Source organism: Manacus candei, unplaced genomic scaffold (genome assembly GCF_025592945.1).
Source record: "Manacus candei isolate 608988 ecotype Guabito, Panama unplaced genomic scaffold, ASM2559294v1 h1tg000018l, whole genome shotgun sequence".
NCBI lineage: Eukaryota > Metazoa > Chordata > Aves > Passeriformes > Pipridae > Manacus > Manacus candei.
The window spans coordinates 6,766,403-6,784,356 of NW_026138066.1; the positions used below are offsets into that span (position 1 = coordinate 6,766,403).

Here is a 17,954-nt window from a genome sequence, read left to right on the forward strand (position 1 = left end):
GAACTGTAGATTCCCTTTGTATCATAAAATATCTTCCAAAATAATTAAATGTTAATTAGAGTCCTCATTAAAACAAGTCTCACAGGACAATGTTGTCACTGTAGCTTATCTGCCCAGATTTAGGGACCCATTAAAAGCAGCATCACTTCATGCTTTATTTGATGTCCAGCATTTCTGCCACACCTTCCCAAGGGGGCACTGGGTCTTACTGCAAAGAGCTTCAATACATCAGACACAGGCCCCTGGCAAAGAAGTTTCCTCACTGCCTCAAGGCTGATGCCTGGATAAAAGAGGAGTGTATTTGGCAGGACAGAGGATTGGCACATAAAAACCAAGGTGTGACTTGAACAAGGGCGGGGGAGTCTGCACAGGAAAGTTTAATATTACAGAGGCACGGAAGCCTCTGAAGTCTGGGGAGCCACATGAAAAGCAGGTGCCTGCCTGGGCATGCAGGCTATCAGGGAAAGGATAGGGAGCCCCGCACCATAATTGCGCATCATCTTGTGACTGGTGCGAATGCTGCCAGGAGCCGGGATGCTGCAGTACCGAGCTGATTGCTCCCTCAAGACAAGCTGCAAAGCATGTCCAGAGCTGCAAAGGGAAAGCAAGTGAATCAGCAAGGGGCATGTCAGTCCCCAAGCACCGGTTAGGTGCAGAATCATATCAGCATGAAGATGATGCATAGAGATGAAAGCAGAGAGAGATGCTCCTTTGTTTATAAACACACCAGAGACAATCAGGTTACTGTGGAAAGTCATTTTATTTCAGAATTCCACGCACTCTGTCAGAGACCATGCACTTGGACTTTCCCCTTTGCAAATCCACAGCCTCCAGGCCTGGGAGAGATGGGGCATCATCTCTTCATTCTCACTGCGAGTTGCCCACATACTAAGAGCGAGGGCCCTGATGGCACCTTGCCAGAGGGCAGAAAGCAGCCTCCTGTTTCCCACGGGGGAAAATAAATCCATCTGACTTGAATGAATAGCAGTGGAGCTCAGCAGCAGTGAAACCCCACAGCTGAGCACATTGGTCCTCATCCTGTGGTTACAGGGAATAAGACAACAAGCTCACTGGAAGCTTGTGTGAGCTAAGCTATAGCAGAACACACCAAGACATTCTTGGAGCCCAGGCAGTAACCAGCTCAACACATGCCCTGGGTCTCTTACAATCAATCTGTCTCTGAGCCACTCTGCCAGGAAGGTGGCCTGGAGCTGCCCTTTTTACATTCAGCTTTAGGTTCTCCTGCTCTGTGCTACAGATTTGACTAGGAAGGAGCCTACCTATAGGTAAGACAGCCCTCCAGGCTGTACATAAACATGTGCACTGCATTTAATACTGAAAGGTGCCAGTTAGACTTTGCAACATTCTGTTTGACCCACAGGCTGGGTACAGCATTACTGTAAGTTTCCCGCATTCTTACCCTACACCTTCTTCCCTGCCCCTTATGCCTGACCCTGCTTTTAAAAGATTCCTAGTTGCAGTGTGTCCCTATGACCCATCACGTCTTTGGCCTTTGTTGAGACTGTCACTACCAGGGCAGCTATTGCCTGCTGTGGTGGCTGCGTGTAGGGAAGTGAGCATTTGCCTCCTGAGAACAGGCTTGTGGATAGCTCAGAGGAGGGCAAAATGAAGGGAAGATATGATGGAAGTGATTGAATTCAAGTGAAGTTGAGTAGAGTCTACAGAAAAGGCAAAAAGGCAGCTTCAGTCTCGATTTGATACACAAATTGAGCTCAATAGCAGCAAAAAATGGCCATAAAATATTAATTCATTAGGTTGCCAGGAAGAAGTAAAAGCTTTCATGTAAAAAATTCTATGTACAGATATATGTGTGACAACTGTTCTCAAGTCAGCTCAGACAGTGGTGTCTCCGTTCATATCTCACCTTTTTTTTGTATCTAGAGTTTTGATCACTTCCAACCACATTGCTGCTCATTTCTGTGTGAAGACCATGGTACTGGAATCAGCACCAAGAGAGCAGTGACATCATGCTGAAGAAATGAACTTTGGGGGAACTCCTGACAACCCAGATATTTTAATATTTTTGTTGACCTTCAAGTAATTAAAAAAGGGGAATTTCCCCCAGTAGCCTATAAGCTCCAAGTCCCATCTGTCTGCTTTTAGGGTAGGAAGGCTGACATCAGAAAGGCAATGGAGGCCAAGGAAAGGAAGAGGGGAAAAAATCTGGGAGCCAGAGTGAAGAGCAATCAACAGTTGACCAACACTGACTGCTGCAAAACTTACAAAACACAGTCATACAAATGGGATTTCTGTTAACCTCTGATAGACTATAGACTTTATATACACACACAAACTTCAAAGTACACATCTGGCAGTCTAGAAAATACCAGTACCCTAAGGATTAAATAATTTAAAATGCAATGTTGTGTTATCACTGTTTACAGAATAGTATCTGACACATTGGCTAAAATGGACGGATTGTCCGAGAAAGATGCTCCCTCCCTCATCTCACCAGCACTGCCTCTAAAAAAAAACAAGGGCAAAAGACTTCCCTCTGTGGTTCAGCTCCTGAAATTCACCTTGAAACTTCTCTGTCAAAGAAGGGGGAAGTCCTGAGAAGAAGGGAGGAGAAAAGGATAAAGGGATTCCTGCTCCCTCCAAGCCCTAATGTTGCAGTAGCCCTCTCCATTGGCTAAGGAGGCTGGACAGTAAGGGAGGAAAAAAGCTGATAAAGTTGGGGAAAGGCAAGTATGTTTCTGTAACAATAGCTATGCTGGTCCTTTGAGATACACACAGAGCCCAGACTCGGGGGGACACCCTCTCTCCCCCTTTTTGCAGACAGCAGGCCGGATGGCTTAATGCAGAGTATACAGAGTCGACGGCCTGACAGTAGCCATAAACAAGAGTGGGCAGAAGGTGTGCCCTCACCAGCTTTCTAAGAGTATTGTAAATTGGGAGCACTGGAAAGTCAGCACATGGGAATGAGGAAGGGAGTGGACAGCCACAGTTCTGGGGAGGAGACTAAAACACACACAGAGCAGATGGCAAACCCGATACATCTCTAAATGCCAGCTCTGTATATGTACCCTAATACCAGTGTATGGGATAAAACCTTGCTGATGACATCAGTTCAGTTCTATCACCTTCACAGACTTGTAGCTGGTGAGAATCTGGCTTGTGTGTGCTTATCACAAAGCCCGTTGAGGCATGCAGTCTTGTTTCCACCTCCTGGTAAATCAGAACAGCCACAAGCTCCTGGGGAAACGATGAAAAAAACTAATCCCCATTCCCATATGTGTCTCTCCCACCCCTCCGCCAAAACCCATCCTCTCTTCCTTTACACCACAGACAGCGAAGGAGTTGCCTTGTTCTCCCAAGGCCATTCCCAGCAGATCTGGCTAGGCAGGAATGGCAAGCCCTGCTCCTTTGGCCTCATCACACAGCCAGACCACAAAGGTTCCTTCCTCCCCTATGACAGCTTTGATGAGAATTGCCCATACTGGAGGTTGTGTTGCAGCATACCAGACAAGCCTTAGCCCTTAATCCTGAACCCAGCTTGCAAAGGATGAGAAGGGTCTGTAGGAGCAGGTGGTGTGGGAATTCTCCTATTCCAAGCTCTACGGCCCTAAATACTGCCAGTGCAATTATGATCCACTCAGAAATACAAAACACAACCCTATTCAAAACATCTCACTCAGTCTGCCCTGCATGACTGGGTCAAAGAAAGGAGACAGTTTGGGACAGCAGAGAAAAAGAAACATGGGGCAAAGTCACACTGGAGGAAATTAAATGACCTCAATGCAAGTCTGCTAAAATTGTCATTGGATTTACCAGCCCAGTTCCACCTTCTTCAGACCAAAATGGACTCGCTGCAGTAAGTGTACTACAGAAGAAAGAAGTGCATAGTTTGGTTTATTTTTTTGGTAGACACTTCAGCAGAATTTATGTGAAGATCTTAGAGCTGCAGTTTTAGCCTCTCTTTCCTAGCCAATGGGTACCTGTTGGGGCAGAGATGGTGGAAATGGACCAGTAGCACCAATAAATTCAGTGGGAGCACCAACTCCACAGCAGGAATTACTAATGAACCAAAAGGAGGGAGTGGTGGAGAGAGAGAAGATAGGGAGAAGTGGAGGAGACATAATTCGCAGTAATCAAAGTCTGCATTGGCTAAACCCTATCAACACTTCCCTAGGTAAGGCCCCATTACGTCTGCAGCAAGACCTCTGGCTCTGACAGAGAGCTGTAGAGGGTGTAGCCCAACTCATCCACTTCTTCAGGGGTGAGCTCTGAAAACAAGTTCACCTTGGGGTTCAGAGCACTAGGGAGGACACCTGCCTCCAAGTAGCGGATCAACCCCTTCAGTGCCTGCAAGAAGCGATCAGCCAGCATGTCCTGGGACCAGTCAGACTCCTCCTGGGATAAGTGCAGGATGACATTGGTGAGCTGGCTGGCAGTGAGGTGACCCAGAGCTGGGTTTAATTTGCATACTGCTTTGAAGATCTTCAGGCACAAGCAACGGCAGCCAGAATCCCCCTGGTCCAGGGCCCGGAGGCGAGCCGTTTCTGCTGGCCGCAGGCTCAGTCGCCACAAATTGTCATTCTGGGCCAATCGATGAGGTTTGGCAACAAGGACGATGTCACCCAGTGTCAGGGATGGTAGAAAGTCAATAAAAAGATGACGATCTGGATCATATTGAACTTCCAGCGTCAAATCTGCTGGGGGAGCAGCTGGACGGATCACATAGTCCAAGAGACTCCCAATTGCTGGCCAGTTGATGGAGCCAGCTACAACTTTCTCAAAGGTGTCTGCTACAGTTTTGGGAGAAAGGTAACCTCCCACCACACAGCGGTCCCAGTAGCTGCTCCCACGGGGAAAGTACTCTGGGTTTTCTCGACGCACCAAGTAGAAGCCAGGAATGTTCATGATAGTGTCCTCCCCAGGGATACATGACCACAGGTTCTGCTCCAGCATCAGAGGCACAATGAGCTGGATGTGGTCAGCTGTCACTACCTTTCACAAGAGAGAAAAGTCGGTAAGAACAAGCTTTCTCCCTCCACAGTCATTTTATTCACTATGTTTAGACAGCCTTCTGTCCGAAAGAACTTGGAATAAGGATTCAGCTGTCTCATTCTCCTCTCTGTGTGGGATTCACATCCTCCCTTTATTAAAAGGCATTCTGAAGGACTATTTTGGACTATCAGTGGGATAATATAATAATATAACCCAAGCTAGTGCTTACGTGGTATGTACTATTTAGAGACCTGACATGGACTGCATAAAGATGAATCATTTTGCCTCATATGCTGCCTAAGTCAGCTGCTCGGATGTGAGATGCAGCTGGCCTAGGGCACAGCAACGCTACATGACAATTTAAAACAGGAGGCATGAAGTATTAAGTTTCTAGACAAGCTTAGGTTGCCATGGTTTAATGATGCCATGCTACAGCTAGGTACACTGCCCTCACCTGGTCTGCCACATTGTTCAGAAATAGGTCATTAAAGATCCCTTTTTACCAATGTGATTAAGATCCCAGATTTAAGTTTCACTGGCCCCCTGACACTCCATTCCAGAGCTCTGACTCATACAAAGAAGTGTGCCTCTAAATCACTCACTATAGCTATGGGTATCTTGGAGATATTGTAGCAGGGACTGCTGGCCAATCTAGTCTGTCATTCATTTAAAAAAAAAAAAAAAAAAAAGGAAAAAAAGAGTAGGGAAGACAACACCAGAGCAGCCTGGTCATGCCAGTTCAAACAGCACTGCAGAAATCAACACTTGGCTCCACAGTGGGAAAGGGGACCTTATTTAGGGGCCTTATTACTGAGAAATGCTATGCTGAGCCAGCACTGCCAACTGGGAAGCCTGAAATGCTCCTGCTTAGTCAGCCTTCTGAATAAGGACCCAGCACAGGGCCTAGGAATTACCTGCAGGTCATCGTAGAGGCTGCCGCTGAGGTACATGTCCCGCAGGGGCATGTCCGGCAGCTTGGCACGGAGGAAGCTGCGCAGCTCCGCACAGATATCCACGGCTGCCTGCTTGGCCCGAGCCTGCTCATCCGCTGGGATAGCCACCTTCCTCCGGTAATAGGCAAAGAGCTTCTCTTGCAGAGACAGACGAAGGCGGGACTTTTTCAGCTCCAGTTGACTCCTCCTGGCAGATGGCTTGGGCTTTGTAGGTTGAAAGAAGTCTGCAAGACAGAAGGAAAACTGTTGATCATCCGCAGTATTTCACTGTGAAACGTTTCGCAGAGGGAAATCTGCGGCGTGGAAGTGCAGCCTCCTAGGTCTCAAAAAGCTCTCAGAAGACACTTTGCATGCTTTACACAGGTACCAGTCAAAAGGGAGGTGTTGAGAAACTTCAAAAGATGGTACTATGAGCATCAAAACAGATAAAACAAATTACTAGATTTGGAATTTCACCAGAATAAGATTAATATTGTGCACAAGGAAGTAATTTTAATGGCCATATGGGCAGCATCTCAGCTCAATTTCAAAAATTCAGTGCTATTACCAGTTCAGAATCTTTTAACATGATGCCAAACCAGTGGACAAAACACTCGTGAACAACCATCACGATCTCTCTAAGTTTTTAACATTGTAAGAGACTATAACAAATTACCAGCCAACCCCAGTCCTGACAGGGTATCAGATCAGAGAAGATCATTGCCACCTGGAAATGAAATAGTTGTTGGGAGTCTGATCAGCACAGTTATCAGGATGAGCTGACAGATCTTGGGGCCATCCCAGCTCAAGCAATCATAGCTCCAATGAAAACCTCCCTCAAACCTTCAATGGCCGAAGAACCAAGAGCCCACTCTGAGGCACAGTACAGCTACACAAGGCTTTATGCTGCCATCTGAGTTATTAAGCAACGTCTGACCTGCACAGAGGCTCTAAGACCCTTTTTTTCTGACTGCTTTCCCAAAGAAATAAGACAATGCTTTCTATCTGTCTTTCAGATTTCTCTTGGTATGGACCAAGAGTTTCAGAAGTTACCGATGAGAGTTAAGGAAGAGTTGAGGATCTAAGAGGTCTTTGGAAGGACTGTGGTACTTAAAGGGTGCAGAAGAAAACCCCCAAGTCAGTGGCCCCACTAAGGCAACCAGCTGTTGCAGATTCATTTGGCAATGGGTGTTTGGCCACAAGTGGAATGCTGACTAAGCTGAACACAGACCCATCTCGCCCAACCTCAGCAGCTGCTGCCTCTTGTCCCACTGAATTCTTTTGGAAAGATTTGAGCTTTCCTGTGAAAAGGAAATAGCCCACAAAACCACAGGAAAATGGATTTCATTGCCTGAAAAAAATTATTTTTCAATAGGGAATTTTACTTTACTTTTAATTTAAGAATGCAAGACACCACCATCAATGTTTCTATTCCTCAATGCTTTGGGGACTCCAATCAAATTATCTAGACCTCACTTAACACAGTTATTTAATGTTTCCTCAGCAGAAAATCTATTACTATCTTGAAGCTGGCTTGCTCACAGAGAATCTGAAAATCAAGCTAAAAGCTAGATTCTGATTTTTAGTTTAAATCTCCAAGTGTAAATCTCTTGAAGTGACCAGGGATAGAAAGTAAAACTGGTGAGAAAAACCAACCAAATATATAACAAACACTGTTGGACTCTAAATGACTTATTATTCCACTCAGAAAGAAGACTTTTTATAGCCTGATGAAGACCAACTCAGTGATGAGCAGCAGTAAACAGGGAAATGCCATTACGGAAGTTATTTGAAAGATGGTAGAAATAATATAGGAAATACTCTTATAAATTGCTAGTACATTCACAATGGGAATATTTCCCCCTTAAAAAGAAACAAACAAACTGGAATGGCCCAAAGAAAGGCAACGAAGAGCTTGAAAGGAATGGAATGGCTTTTTATCAGCAAAGATTGAACAGATTAGTATTCAGATTCAAAAATTAAAACCAGAGAGAGAGTAAAGCTTAACAACATGAAGTCATGAGAGAAATGAAGAATGCAAATAAATGATTATTATTCACTAGTTGCTAATGTGACTCCTGATTCCTGAAATTACCAGAGGAGCTGCTTAAAAGAAAAGTGTCAAAATCCTGGGACAGACAGAATATTTTCTTTCCTGCATTCCTTTAAACAAATACAGGATTTATGGGCCTGGATGGTTCTGTACCGCAGGAGTATGACCGTGCTCTGTACCTGCATCAGCAGCTGAAGGATCAGTGGGAAGAGTCTGCAGGGAGCGGCTGAGGCTGGTCTTCATGTCCTGGGTCAGCAAGCGTGAGGAGGAGCCCAGCCAGTTTGGCTCTTCCCAGCTTCTCTTTCCCGACTGGCTCAAGCGAGTGGGGCTGCTGGGAGCGCTGATTGCCCGGTCGTACATCTAAACCAACATTACCAGGAACAGTTTGAGTCTCTAAGGGCCCAGGACCTGCATTTTACCCCGTACCGTGTCTTTTTATTTCCCCCTCCTTCCTCCCAGTGCCCCGTGCTCCGGCCCCAGCGCACTGCCCTGCCCACTCACCCGCTTGACGGCCAGCGTGGCGATGCCCAGCATGGCTGCTCCGCCCACGCCCAGCACCAGCCGGGCGTTGGACAGCACGAAGTCGATGGCTGTGCCGATCCCGTTGTCATCCTTTTTCCCTTTGCGCTGCCCAGCGCCTGCCATTTTACCTGGAGGGGGCAGGAACGTTAAACAGATGGGTCAAAACACGCAGCCCTGACAGCTCACTCCCTTCTCCCCCACCTCACACCCACGGCTCTTGGGGTCTCAGCACAGAGCCATAGGAAGAGACCACCTAACCCTGCAGCCTCTTTAATCATGTTCCCTCAAGGAGCTGCTTGTTCCCAGTCATGCCAGGACAGTAGTGACCAAGCCCTGCAATGACAGCATTTCTTTGCTTCCAGTAACATTCATTACCTGAAGGAAAACATTCAAATTTGATATGGGGTTTCTAATCACTGAAGCAGGTTTAATAAAAGAATGTAGGGCTTAATTCCACAATATTTTATAATAAAATCCTGCATATTATGGAGAACTCTATGACCATTACGGTATTTTCCTTCTAGTTTGGACTTGTCAACAAAAGCATGGCCAATTTATTTACTAATTCTCTGAGTGTAATTTTGCTCACAGACAGGGAGATACAGGGATGGTTAGCTGCTTGTCTATAACAAATCAGAATCTTCCCAAGAGCTGACAGGTGGTCTCAGATTAATTTCTGCATAATGGCTGATCTCAGATACTTCAAAAACACCCAAGAAACAACAATAGAGACCATAATGCACCATAAAGGGAACAACTCCCTTGCTTTCACTGGACATTTATTCCTGCCCTTAAGGCCGGTGGGTTTTGACTCTCAGACAAACAATGTATAACATTAACACTAATATTTTCTTACACGTGTACTTTTGTATTCTTTGATTCCCAATTCACCTAACCTTGAGATTTAATTAAAGAGTCTCTCTGGCCAACACAGCCTCAAGCTGCAGCAAGGAAGGTTCAGGCTGGACATCAGGAGAAAATTCTTCACAGAAAAGGTGATCAGACATTGGAATGGGCTGCCCAGGGAGGTGGCAGAATCACCGTCCCTGGAGGTGTTTAAGGAAGGACTGGATGTGGCACTGACTGCCTTGGTCTAGCTGATGTAGTGGTGTTCGGTCGTTTGTTGCACTTGATGGTCTCAGAGGCCTTTTCCAGCCTAACTGATTCTGTAAAATCCACCTTGGCACCACTGTACCTGTAGGTGGATCCCCAGTCAACCTACATGAAAACAACCAGGAAACTCTTCCAACATGACTTGAGATCTATTTTCTGAGTCAGTTCCAAAGGTTCTCAGCCTGCCTGCTTGCCTGACTTGGGTGGTTTAAAACTGCCTCTTGGTTTTTCCAAATCCAAGCTACAGTCTCAGGAGGAATGTTCCTGCCTGAATGAACCAGGAATACAGTCACTTGTGATTGCCAGGCAGAAAACACAGTGCACCTTCACAAAGCTCGCTGTAACAGCAGCATGAAGAACACAGTGATATCATTGTAAATGACCTACCTGTGACCTAATGCATTTGTGAAAAGAACAGGAGAGCCCTCCTGGTGTGCCCGTGGAAGCACCTTCCAGGCTTCTTCAAGACAGTGGTGTGCAGTGAGTGTTAATCATCTCTTCTGCTTGGCGAGGTTGTTTTGGAAAGAAGAGGGAAGTAAGTGGGGCCAGTGGGAGCTGCTACGGGGAATCTCTACACCAGGCCGCCGAGCCCGCTCTGCAGGAACGCCTGCCCCTTCTCCAGCTGCCTCTCCTTGTCCTCCGGGCGCTGCAGCCCCTGGTTGCGGCGGAACTCGCGGCGGACGGTGGCCAAGTAGAAGTCGCGGTCGGTGTAGCGCAGGGCGCGGCCGCGGCGCAGCAGGGCCCGGTACAGCGCCAGCACCGCCCCGCGGGACCACGCGGCCATCGGGGCAACCGTGCGGCGCGGGCGGGCGACCTGTGGAGGAAGGACCGAGGAGGGATCCCAGTCAGCTCTTCCCTCCCCCCGAGAGGGACCGGCCGCCGCCTCCCGCTTCGTGCCAGGCCTCGGGAAGGGCCGGGGCCGCCTCTCTAACGACGCCGCGGTAACGGGCTCGCCGAGGGGTCCGCTCGCAGCACGTGGTCCCGGCCGGGGGAGGCGGGCGGCGGCGCCGCAATCACCGAGCGGGCCCGGGCCCCGGGCGGGGGTCGCTCCGGTGCCTCCCGGCGCCGCTCTCGGGGTCACCCGGCAGCGCGGCCCTTCCGCTTCCGGGGCCGCGGCCCCGCGCGCGCCAATCGCAGCGCGAGCCCCGCGGGGGCCGGGCCGCCCGTGCCGCGCGGCGCTGTCGCCCCCTGGCGGCGGGGAGGGAACTGCGGGCGCGGGGCACCCGCGGCCAGCGCTGCCCGCGCCGCTCCCGCCGGGAAGGGCCCGCTGGCAGCACGGGCTCCCCGGGGTGTCGGCCCGGCCGGTTCCCGTGTCCGGGGCAGCCGGAGCATCAAGAGGGTTTTCCTTTTGTCGTTCTGGCTGAGATGCGCCTGAATGCCACCAAATGTTCATGTGAGAAAGGGGAGCGCTGGTCGCGCCGCAGCGAGTGACACCCACAGCACAGAGCGCCAGGGCTGAGCGTGCCGGCTGCCAGGGGAGCGCAGGGGGAGAAGATTCCTTTGGTGCTCCAGGGTCACAGAACCACAGAATCAGTTAGGCTGGAAAAGACCTCTGAGACCATCGAGTCCAACCCATGACCAAACAACACCATGTCAACTAGACCATGGCACTCAATGCCACATCCAGTCTTTCCTTAAACACCTCCAGGGATGGTGACTCCACCGCCTCCCTGGGCAGCCCATTCCATATGTCTGATCACCCTTTCTGTAAAGAAATTTCTCCTGATGTCCAGCCTAAACATCCCCTGGCAGAGAGCAGGGTTAATGCTGTGTGTCTCAAGGTACCTCTGACTACCCTGATGCTTTCTAGAGAATAATTTATCTAATTCAAGCTCCTTATCTTTATCTCCAAGGAACCCCAAGGCCTAGCCTGGAAGTCTCAAGGGCTCTAGGAGAAGAGCAGTATCTGGCAGCCTCTCTGGGGTCTGCCTGAACTAATAGAAGGAGCCTCCTGAAGCCAGAACCTTTGCCCCCTCTGTCTGGGTGCAAATCTCCCTTTTCCGTTCTCATATTTTCTACTATATGGCTACTGTGAGGCATGTATATATTCCTCCTTAGCTGTCTCCTCCTCCCCAGGTCCTACCAAGTTATAAAACATTACCACATATGCCATGCCTCCCCTGGGAGAGAGGGTGAGAGAAAGAGCAAACTGTGTGTGACAGAGGAGAGCCACATCACTTCACACACTTCTCAGCGACACCAGATATGACAGTGATAGAACTGAACAGGAAGAAAACCAGAATCTCCGGACTGGCTCACTCTGTGCCAATCTCCTCTTGTTCATTTCCTTTCTGAGATAAACAACCCCAATCATTTTGATCTCTCTTTGTGAGCAAATTTGCCATGCCCCTAATCAGCTCTTTCTGAGAAAGGCTTACTTGAACTGCAGACAGTATTCCCAGAGAGGCCATGCTAGTGATTTACATAATAGCATTATCATATTTTCCCTATTATTCTCCCCTTCTTCTTTCTGCATGCTAATATTTTTTTAAACCTGCAGCTACTCACAGAATCAGGGGTTGTGTGACATCCAGATTCTTTCTTGAGTTGCTAGAGAACATCTGGAGCTTTGTAATTCTTACACACAATTTGTTTTCTGACTTTGCACGTGCCCAGTTAAACCTTGGCAAACGTGTGGTGTTGCCCATTTGCCACATTTGCATTTTACTCAGTCCTTTCTGATTTCCTCAAGAGTAAATAGCTTTGAGTCATTCTTCAAAAATGTTTGGTATATTGCTCATCTTTGTTTCCAGATCATCAGTTCATATACTGGGCATTCCAGGACCTCAGAGGCAGCGTTCATATTCCCTACCCTTAACCTGCTGCCAGAATGAAAATCAATCTTTGAACTTTCCTCCCAGCTTCTGGCCTCCTCCTTGGGTTGTTAATCCACAGAAATACTTAACACAACAGGGTTCTGTCACCTCTGGGCAGGTGTGCTGATGGGCCCAGTCTCCAAAACTCTCAAGTATGGATCAAAACTGGAGCAGCTCCATGTGGCAACCCCCTGATGTACTACAAATGGGATCTGCTGGATCAGGCTGCTCAGTGATGGACTTCCCTTGCTGCCCTCCTTGCTGCCCTGCAGCCAAGGACTGTGGGCCTCCATAAGTGCCCCCTCCCCAGCCTGGCCCCCTTGGCTTGTGCTTATTCTGGTGTTTTTCTCCGTTCTTTTCCCCCTCAGGCTGTCTGCCAGCTCCCGGGCCCCTTGCCAGCAGCTGCATGCGCGTGTTGTGAACTACTCCACCCACACAAAACTGCCCCAGCCCCTCCATGGAGGTCACTCTCTGTGCCCACTGCCCGATGTGGACTCCCCACGCCTACACTGAACGAGTGTTCAACCTGCCCCTCCTGCCTTGTAAGGAGGAGGGTGAGTGCAACAGCAGAGCAGCACATGACACCAACGCCATCCCAGCTGCCTGAGAGCGCCAGACCTCTGGTGACACGGTGGGCGTTGTAAACTTGAACTATGCCTTGAGACAATGAAGCAACATCCCCACTCTCTCCAGTGTTTCCCAACCCAGTCAGCTCCTCTGCTGACCCACTACATGCAGCTGTGCCAGTGAGGACACACCCAGCACCCCCAAAACTTGTGCTGCCCTGATGGGATACTGGCCCTAGCACCCCATTGCCTCCAGAACCCTGTTGCTTGGTGGCTTCTTTGCCCATGGACTCACTGGGAATGGGGTTCCCCCTGTAATTCCAGCCTGTGTTCCTGTAAGAAAGGGAATTTACTTGCCCCAGTGGGGCAAAGTGCAGAGAGGAGGGGGCACACCTCCACTGTGCTCCTGGAGAACAGTAACAACCTTTGTTTCCCCAAATGACTGAGTTTGTGAAATATCAAAGGCAGCATGTGTGACAGGGCACAGTAACCCATGCTGGTACTTGGGATAAAGCTAAGACATTCCCCCAGACCCTGCCTCCTTGGAAGTCTCCAGAGCTGCCACTCCTGTGACAGTCTTCTCATGATTGCAGCCAGTCCTGCCACTCAAGCAGCCACTGCCACAGGCTTTAATGGCCACCAAAAGCAGCAAATGGATGGCCCCAAGCCTGGTTTGCAGCCTCTGCTTCTGGGACTCAAGTGCCACGCCCATTTTGCAAGGGCAGGACCATTACCAGCCAGGGAGACATCCCTGTGCTGCCTGCCACCTCCCTTGGCAACAGAGGTGAATGTGACCCTCAGAGCTGCAAATGGCATCTTGGAGGGGCTCTGCGGGGATGGAAAACAAACTGTGCTTGGAAACAGAAGGCTGGCCTCCTAGAGGAGACTGAAAACAGTTCTAAAATGTGAGAGGGAAGATGGGTAGTGACCCACCAATGCCATCTAAACTTGGGCTTAACATCCTTAATATCTTTTAGTAAATGGACCTTGCAGGAGGCCTTTTGGCAGTCTCACCCTGTTCAACAGTCTTCTCTTTCATTGCAGCCTTATTTCTTCACTTTTCTCGAGAAATCGCAAGGATTAATGACATTTGGGCTCCTGCTCTCCAGCTGCAACAAGCCAGGAGGGGCAGAGGGCCAAGGGTGGCCACATGGCTTCATTTCCTGAACCCCCAGCAGCTTTGATGCTGAGTGCATGTGGAAAGGAAGATGGATGGTGAGGGAGGAGAGACCGCTGGTACGCAGCCACCTTTCAAGGAGCATTCCTGATTTACAGCCGAGAGCCAGATTTTAGTACAGACAGTAACTATCCACCCTGGGGAGCCATGCTCATGGTATGTTTTAGACAGGGCAAAGAAGGGAGAAGTCCTAGCCTTCCTGCAGCTGAAGTGGGTCTTTTCAGCTCCCCAGATTCCAGCCCTGCAGCCCAAGGTGCTCGAACACTGCCAGCAGCAAGTGGTCTGTGTGATGCAGAGCTGCTGCCCCTGCAAGGGGCTGCACAAAGTCACTGAGGAGGCTCAGTTTTATTACCCAACAAATTGAAATTGCTGTTGTGGTATTTTTACTATTGGTCTGTGCCCAGCTTCAGTCTTACTACAACTCATGTTTCTTCAACCAAATTTCCCCATGGCTGGGTTTGTTGGGGATTTTTCTCGTTACCCCCAACTAATAAAATTCCAACCCCATTTTTCACTTTGCACCAGCTGCATGCTGCAGGAGATTTACAGAGCCATTCAGAGACCCTGCTTTTGAGAGTGCTGTTATCCTTGCAATTCTGTGTCACTCCGACAGCCTCGTGGGCCTTCTACAGTGTGTGTGTCTGCAGAGATCAGAGAGCTTGCAGCTGGTGGTACCACCTCAGGCTTTCTTGTGCTCCTTCACATGCTGCAATGAGGTTCTCCCAGTATGAACATGGGACTTTGGTTTGTGTAAGGTGTTATCTGGACTCCCAGTATCACATAGGGTTTGGTCCCGTTTCACAGATTATTCTGAGCTGGAAGGGATCTGCATCCAACTCTTAAGGGAATGGCCTGTATAGGGATTGAACACACGACCTTGGTGTTATTGGCACCTCACTCTAACCAACTGAGCCAATCTCAGGTAGCAAAGAAGGGGGCACCCAGATTTGAGCCAGGGACCTCTTGATCTGCAGTCAAATGCTCTACCACTGAGCTATACCCCCCCTTTGTACAGACCTACAACCTGAGAAGGGGACAGCTACTATATCCTGCTGCTCCTCTTCTTTTTCTAGGTAAAGGCACCTATTGCACATCTTATCTCATTAAGTCACGGGTCCTTAGACAGATTTATTTCTGCCCCATTTTGGGAAATCTACCTGGTTTTGGTTTTGCAGTAGTCTGATATTTCACTTCTGGGTAACAGTTTGAGTCAAATGCTTTAAAAACACTGTGAAGCAAACAGAAATGGGTAGATGTTTTCTACCTTCTTTTATTTTTGTGTGTGTGCCTGGTTCTTAGTAAGTGTCTGAGGGGAAAAAAAAAGAAAGATATGACTGATGATTTGTTGCTCTTTCTTTGGAAAAGGTCCAGACTATAGAACAGGGCTAAAATGCCAGGAAACAGTTTGCTGCATAGAGGCAGGCTTATATTATTTGATTTTATACATTCCCTGAGTAGCATATTTTCTTTAATTTGAGATCCTGGAGAAGTCATTTTAGATCTTTATTCAACACAGCTTATTTGCTCTTCTTCTCAGTTTTCCTTATTTTTAGAAAGGTGAAGCATGTTCCCAAATTAAATCGTTTCTGGGATGGACCTCAGCCAAGAGGATCCATGGTTCAAGCTGTAAGGCACAGGAAACATAAGAGTAAAACAATGGAGTTTTATATTGTGTTTCGTTTGGCAGGGTGAGGAGAGATATGGCCTTGAAAAATTTGCAGTCTTACATAGCTATAGTATATTTCAAAAGACAGTAAGGACTACTTTCACTTCTCACTTCGCTTAAAAAAAATAAGCACACCCAGAAATGCTAGAAATGTGGGATTGCCAGATTCTCCTTAGTTCCGAGAAAAGGTTTGTGTTTGGGGATCTCGGAGATGCTTACAGTAACATCCCAAATATTAGCTAAAGTGGGCCGATCCTCTACCCTTTTGCTGATGTGCTTGTCCCTGCTGCAGCTACCAAGGCAGAGCTTGCAGCAGCCTGGCCCCAAGCCAGGCTCCTCTCCCTAGCGTCCATGGATTATATTCCTTATGTCAGCCTCTCATTTCAGTGACCCGGAGATCCTTCTCCAGATGGGACAGTTTTGCACAGCTCCTCTGAGGTTGTTTTGCAGCGACAGAGCAAAGCCCTGCAAAGCTCGCTCCCAGGTGAAAGTTTGACACACGGTGCCCGTGAGCCACAAGAAAATGTGCCACTGCCAGGGAGCAAGAACGTGCCTCCCTTCTGCCATGGCTGTGGCCAAATCCCCTCTGTCACAGTGCTCTGGAAAGCAGGGCAGCCAGTGCCTGCAGCTGCGGGCATGTGAGCATGAAGCCATTTGCTGGTGACGCTCTCTGGGGCTGGGATGACTCTCCCTGGCTGCTCCATGGGCTGCCTGCCAGCCAGCTGAGACCTCACTGCTCCCCCAGCTGAGCCACTAAAGCAGCAAGATTTAAAAACATAATATAAAACTGGACTAATAATTAAAAATTAACTGTCCCTGCTAAACAGCATATTAAAATGTATCCTTACACAGGGAACAAATGTCTCCGAGCAACAAAAGCAAACAACCAGCAAGCCAGGGTCTGGTATCTCCTTTCCAGCTTTCTGAAAGGGTAAGTTTATATTGAAGTCACTTTTTTTCCAAGCACCCTGGTGTTTGGAAACAGCACGTCAGTTTCTGTACCAGCTAACCTGCTGCAGGCATCGATTGAGAGTCAGCTGGAGCCAGACCCTCCAGGAGCCAGGGATGGAGAGTCCGCCACAGCCTCGGTTCCCATCAAGCAGTGTCGCATGGTGCCCGTGATGAGCACCACAAATCTCTGAACAACGGTGAGAGCTTCAGGGGAACAACTTATTTCCAAGGCAGGTCACGCCAGAGCTCCTCCATGATCCATCGCCCCATCTGACATCTGTTGGGGCACTGCAATTCTGCAAAACACAGGATTTACGTAGCGCTGGATGGTTTGCACGCTCCTGGTTCAATTTGGTGCTTAAGGCTCCATATCCATATCTAGGATGCATCTAGATCCCTTTTGGCATGTTGAAGGACCCTCTGAGAGATGGTATATAGGGCTGGTGGTGGAGCCACATGCTCCCTGCACTCCGCAGACCATCAGCACTGCTCCTGCAGATGAGGGTCTCCACAGCAGACTGTTTGCCCAAGAGTCAACCCTTCTCTCAAAGACTCCTGCAGCAAAAGCTTGTGCTTTCTGGGGAAAAAAGTCCTGGGTTCAGTCAATGCCTTCTTTTAAAACCTTGCAAGAAATGAAAGAAATGCCATTTAGGTTACTTCTTAAAATAATATAAATGTCAGTGAAGATTTTGTGTTGGAGGCAATTAAAATAACGTGGGAGAACCTTTGACCTAGTCATGTCTCATTTTTTAAACTCTCTCACTAAACTGCCATTGGTCTATACTTTCCCTCTTGAAAAACTGAATTTCAGGCACATTGGCCATTATCTATTTTTAGATTATTCCCTGTTCAGGCACAAAAATACAGTCATTGCTGTGAATGCTAAAAATTCTTAATAGAAAATTTTGTTAATTTTGGGTGGCTTGTTTATTTCAGGCCCTTTCAGCAATGCTCAACACAAGCCACTAGTTTGGTAAGAGACCCTTCCACAAGAGGAGAATTGAAAACATTAGGCTGACATGGAAGGCAGAAAGAAGAGGGGGATGCACTGGAGCTAATGTTTATGAGGAAACTAACCTATGATGTTTACAGTCACTATCTTAGAACCTGAAGTCTAAGACACTTAAAAGGTAAGAAATGAAATGGCAGTAGATGGCACATGAGCTTACCAAAGGCACTTTAGAGGC

General features: G+C 48.3%; 2 protein-coding genes and 1 non-coding gene across 3 annotated transcripts; all 3 read right to left on the minus strand.

Annotated features, from left to right (window-relative positions):
- Nucleotides 1-741: 741 nt before the first annotated feature.
- On the minus strand, nt 742-10,124 carry MIEF1 (mitochondrial elongation factor 1). Its single transcript, XM_051784233.1, has 5 exons — nt 9,979-10,124; nt 8,458-8,606; nt 8,136-8,316; nt 5,886-6,148; nt 742-4,971 (listed from the first exon to the last, which is right to left on the minus strand). Exons 2-5 carry the CDS (start codon nt 8,599-8,601, stop codon nt 4,165-4,167), a joined length of 1,395 nt encoding a protein of 464 aa, XP_051640193.1. The 5' UTR covers nt 8,602-8,606; nt 9,979-10,124; the 3' UTR covers nt 742-4,164.
- A 27-nt stretch (nt 10,125-10,151) lies between these two features.
- On the minus strand, nt 10,152-10,684 carry LOC127469640 (MIEF1 upstream open reading frame protein-like). Its single transcript, XM_051784266.1, has one exon. The coding sequence runs from the start codon at nt 10,373-10,375 to the stop codon at nt 10,163-10,165; it is 213 nt and encodes a 70-aa protein (XP_051640226.1). The 5' UTR covers nt 10,376-10,684; the 3' UTR covers nt 10,152-10,162.
- Nucleotides 10,685-15,082: 4,398 nt separating this feature from the next.
- On the minus strand, nt 15,083-15,154 carry TRNAC-GCA (transfer RNA cysteine (anticodon GCA)). The gene has a single exon. It is a non-coding gene; the product is annotated as a tRNA-Cys (tRNA).
- Between the last annotated feature and the right edge of the window lie 2,800 nt (nt 15,155-17,954).

Coding starts and splice junctions, on each gene's coding strand:
- MIEF1 (XM_051784233.1), bottom strand. CDS start 8,601: ATGGCAGGCGCTGGGCAGCGCAAAGGGAAAAAGGATGACAACGGGATC. Junction 6,149..8,135: donor TCCTTCAGCTGCTGATGCAG/GTACAGAGCACG, acceptor TCTGTCTTGCAG/ACTTCTTTCAACCTACAAAG. Junction 4,972..5,885: donor GCCTCTACGATGACCTGCAG/GTAATTCCTAGG, acceptor CTCTTGTGAAAG/GTAGTGACAGCTGACCACAT.
- LOC127469640 (XM_051784266.1), bottom strand. CDS start 10,375: ATGGCCGCGTGGTCCCGCGGGGCGGTGCTGGCGCTGTACCGGGCCCTG.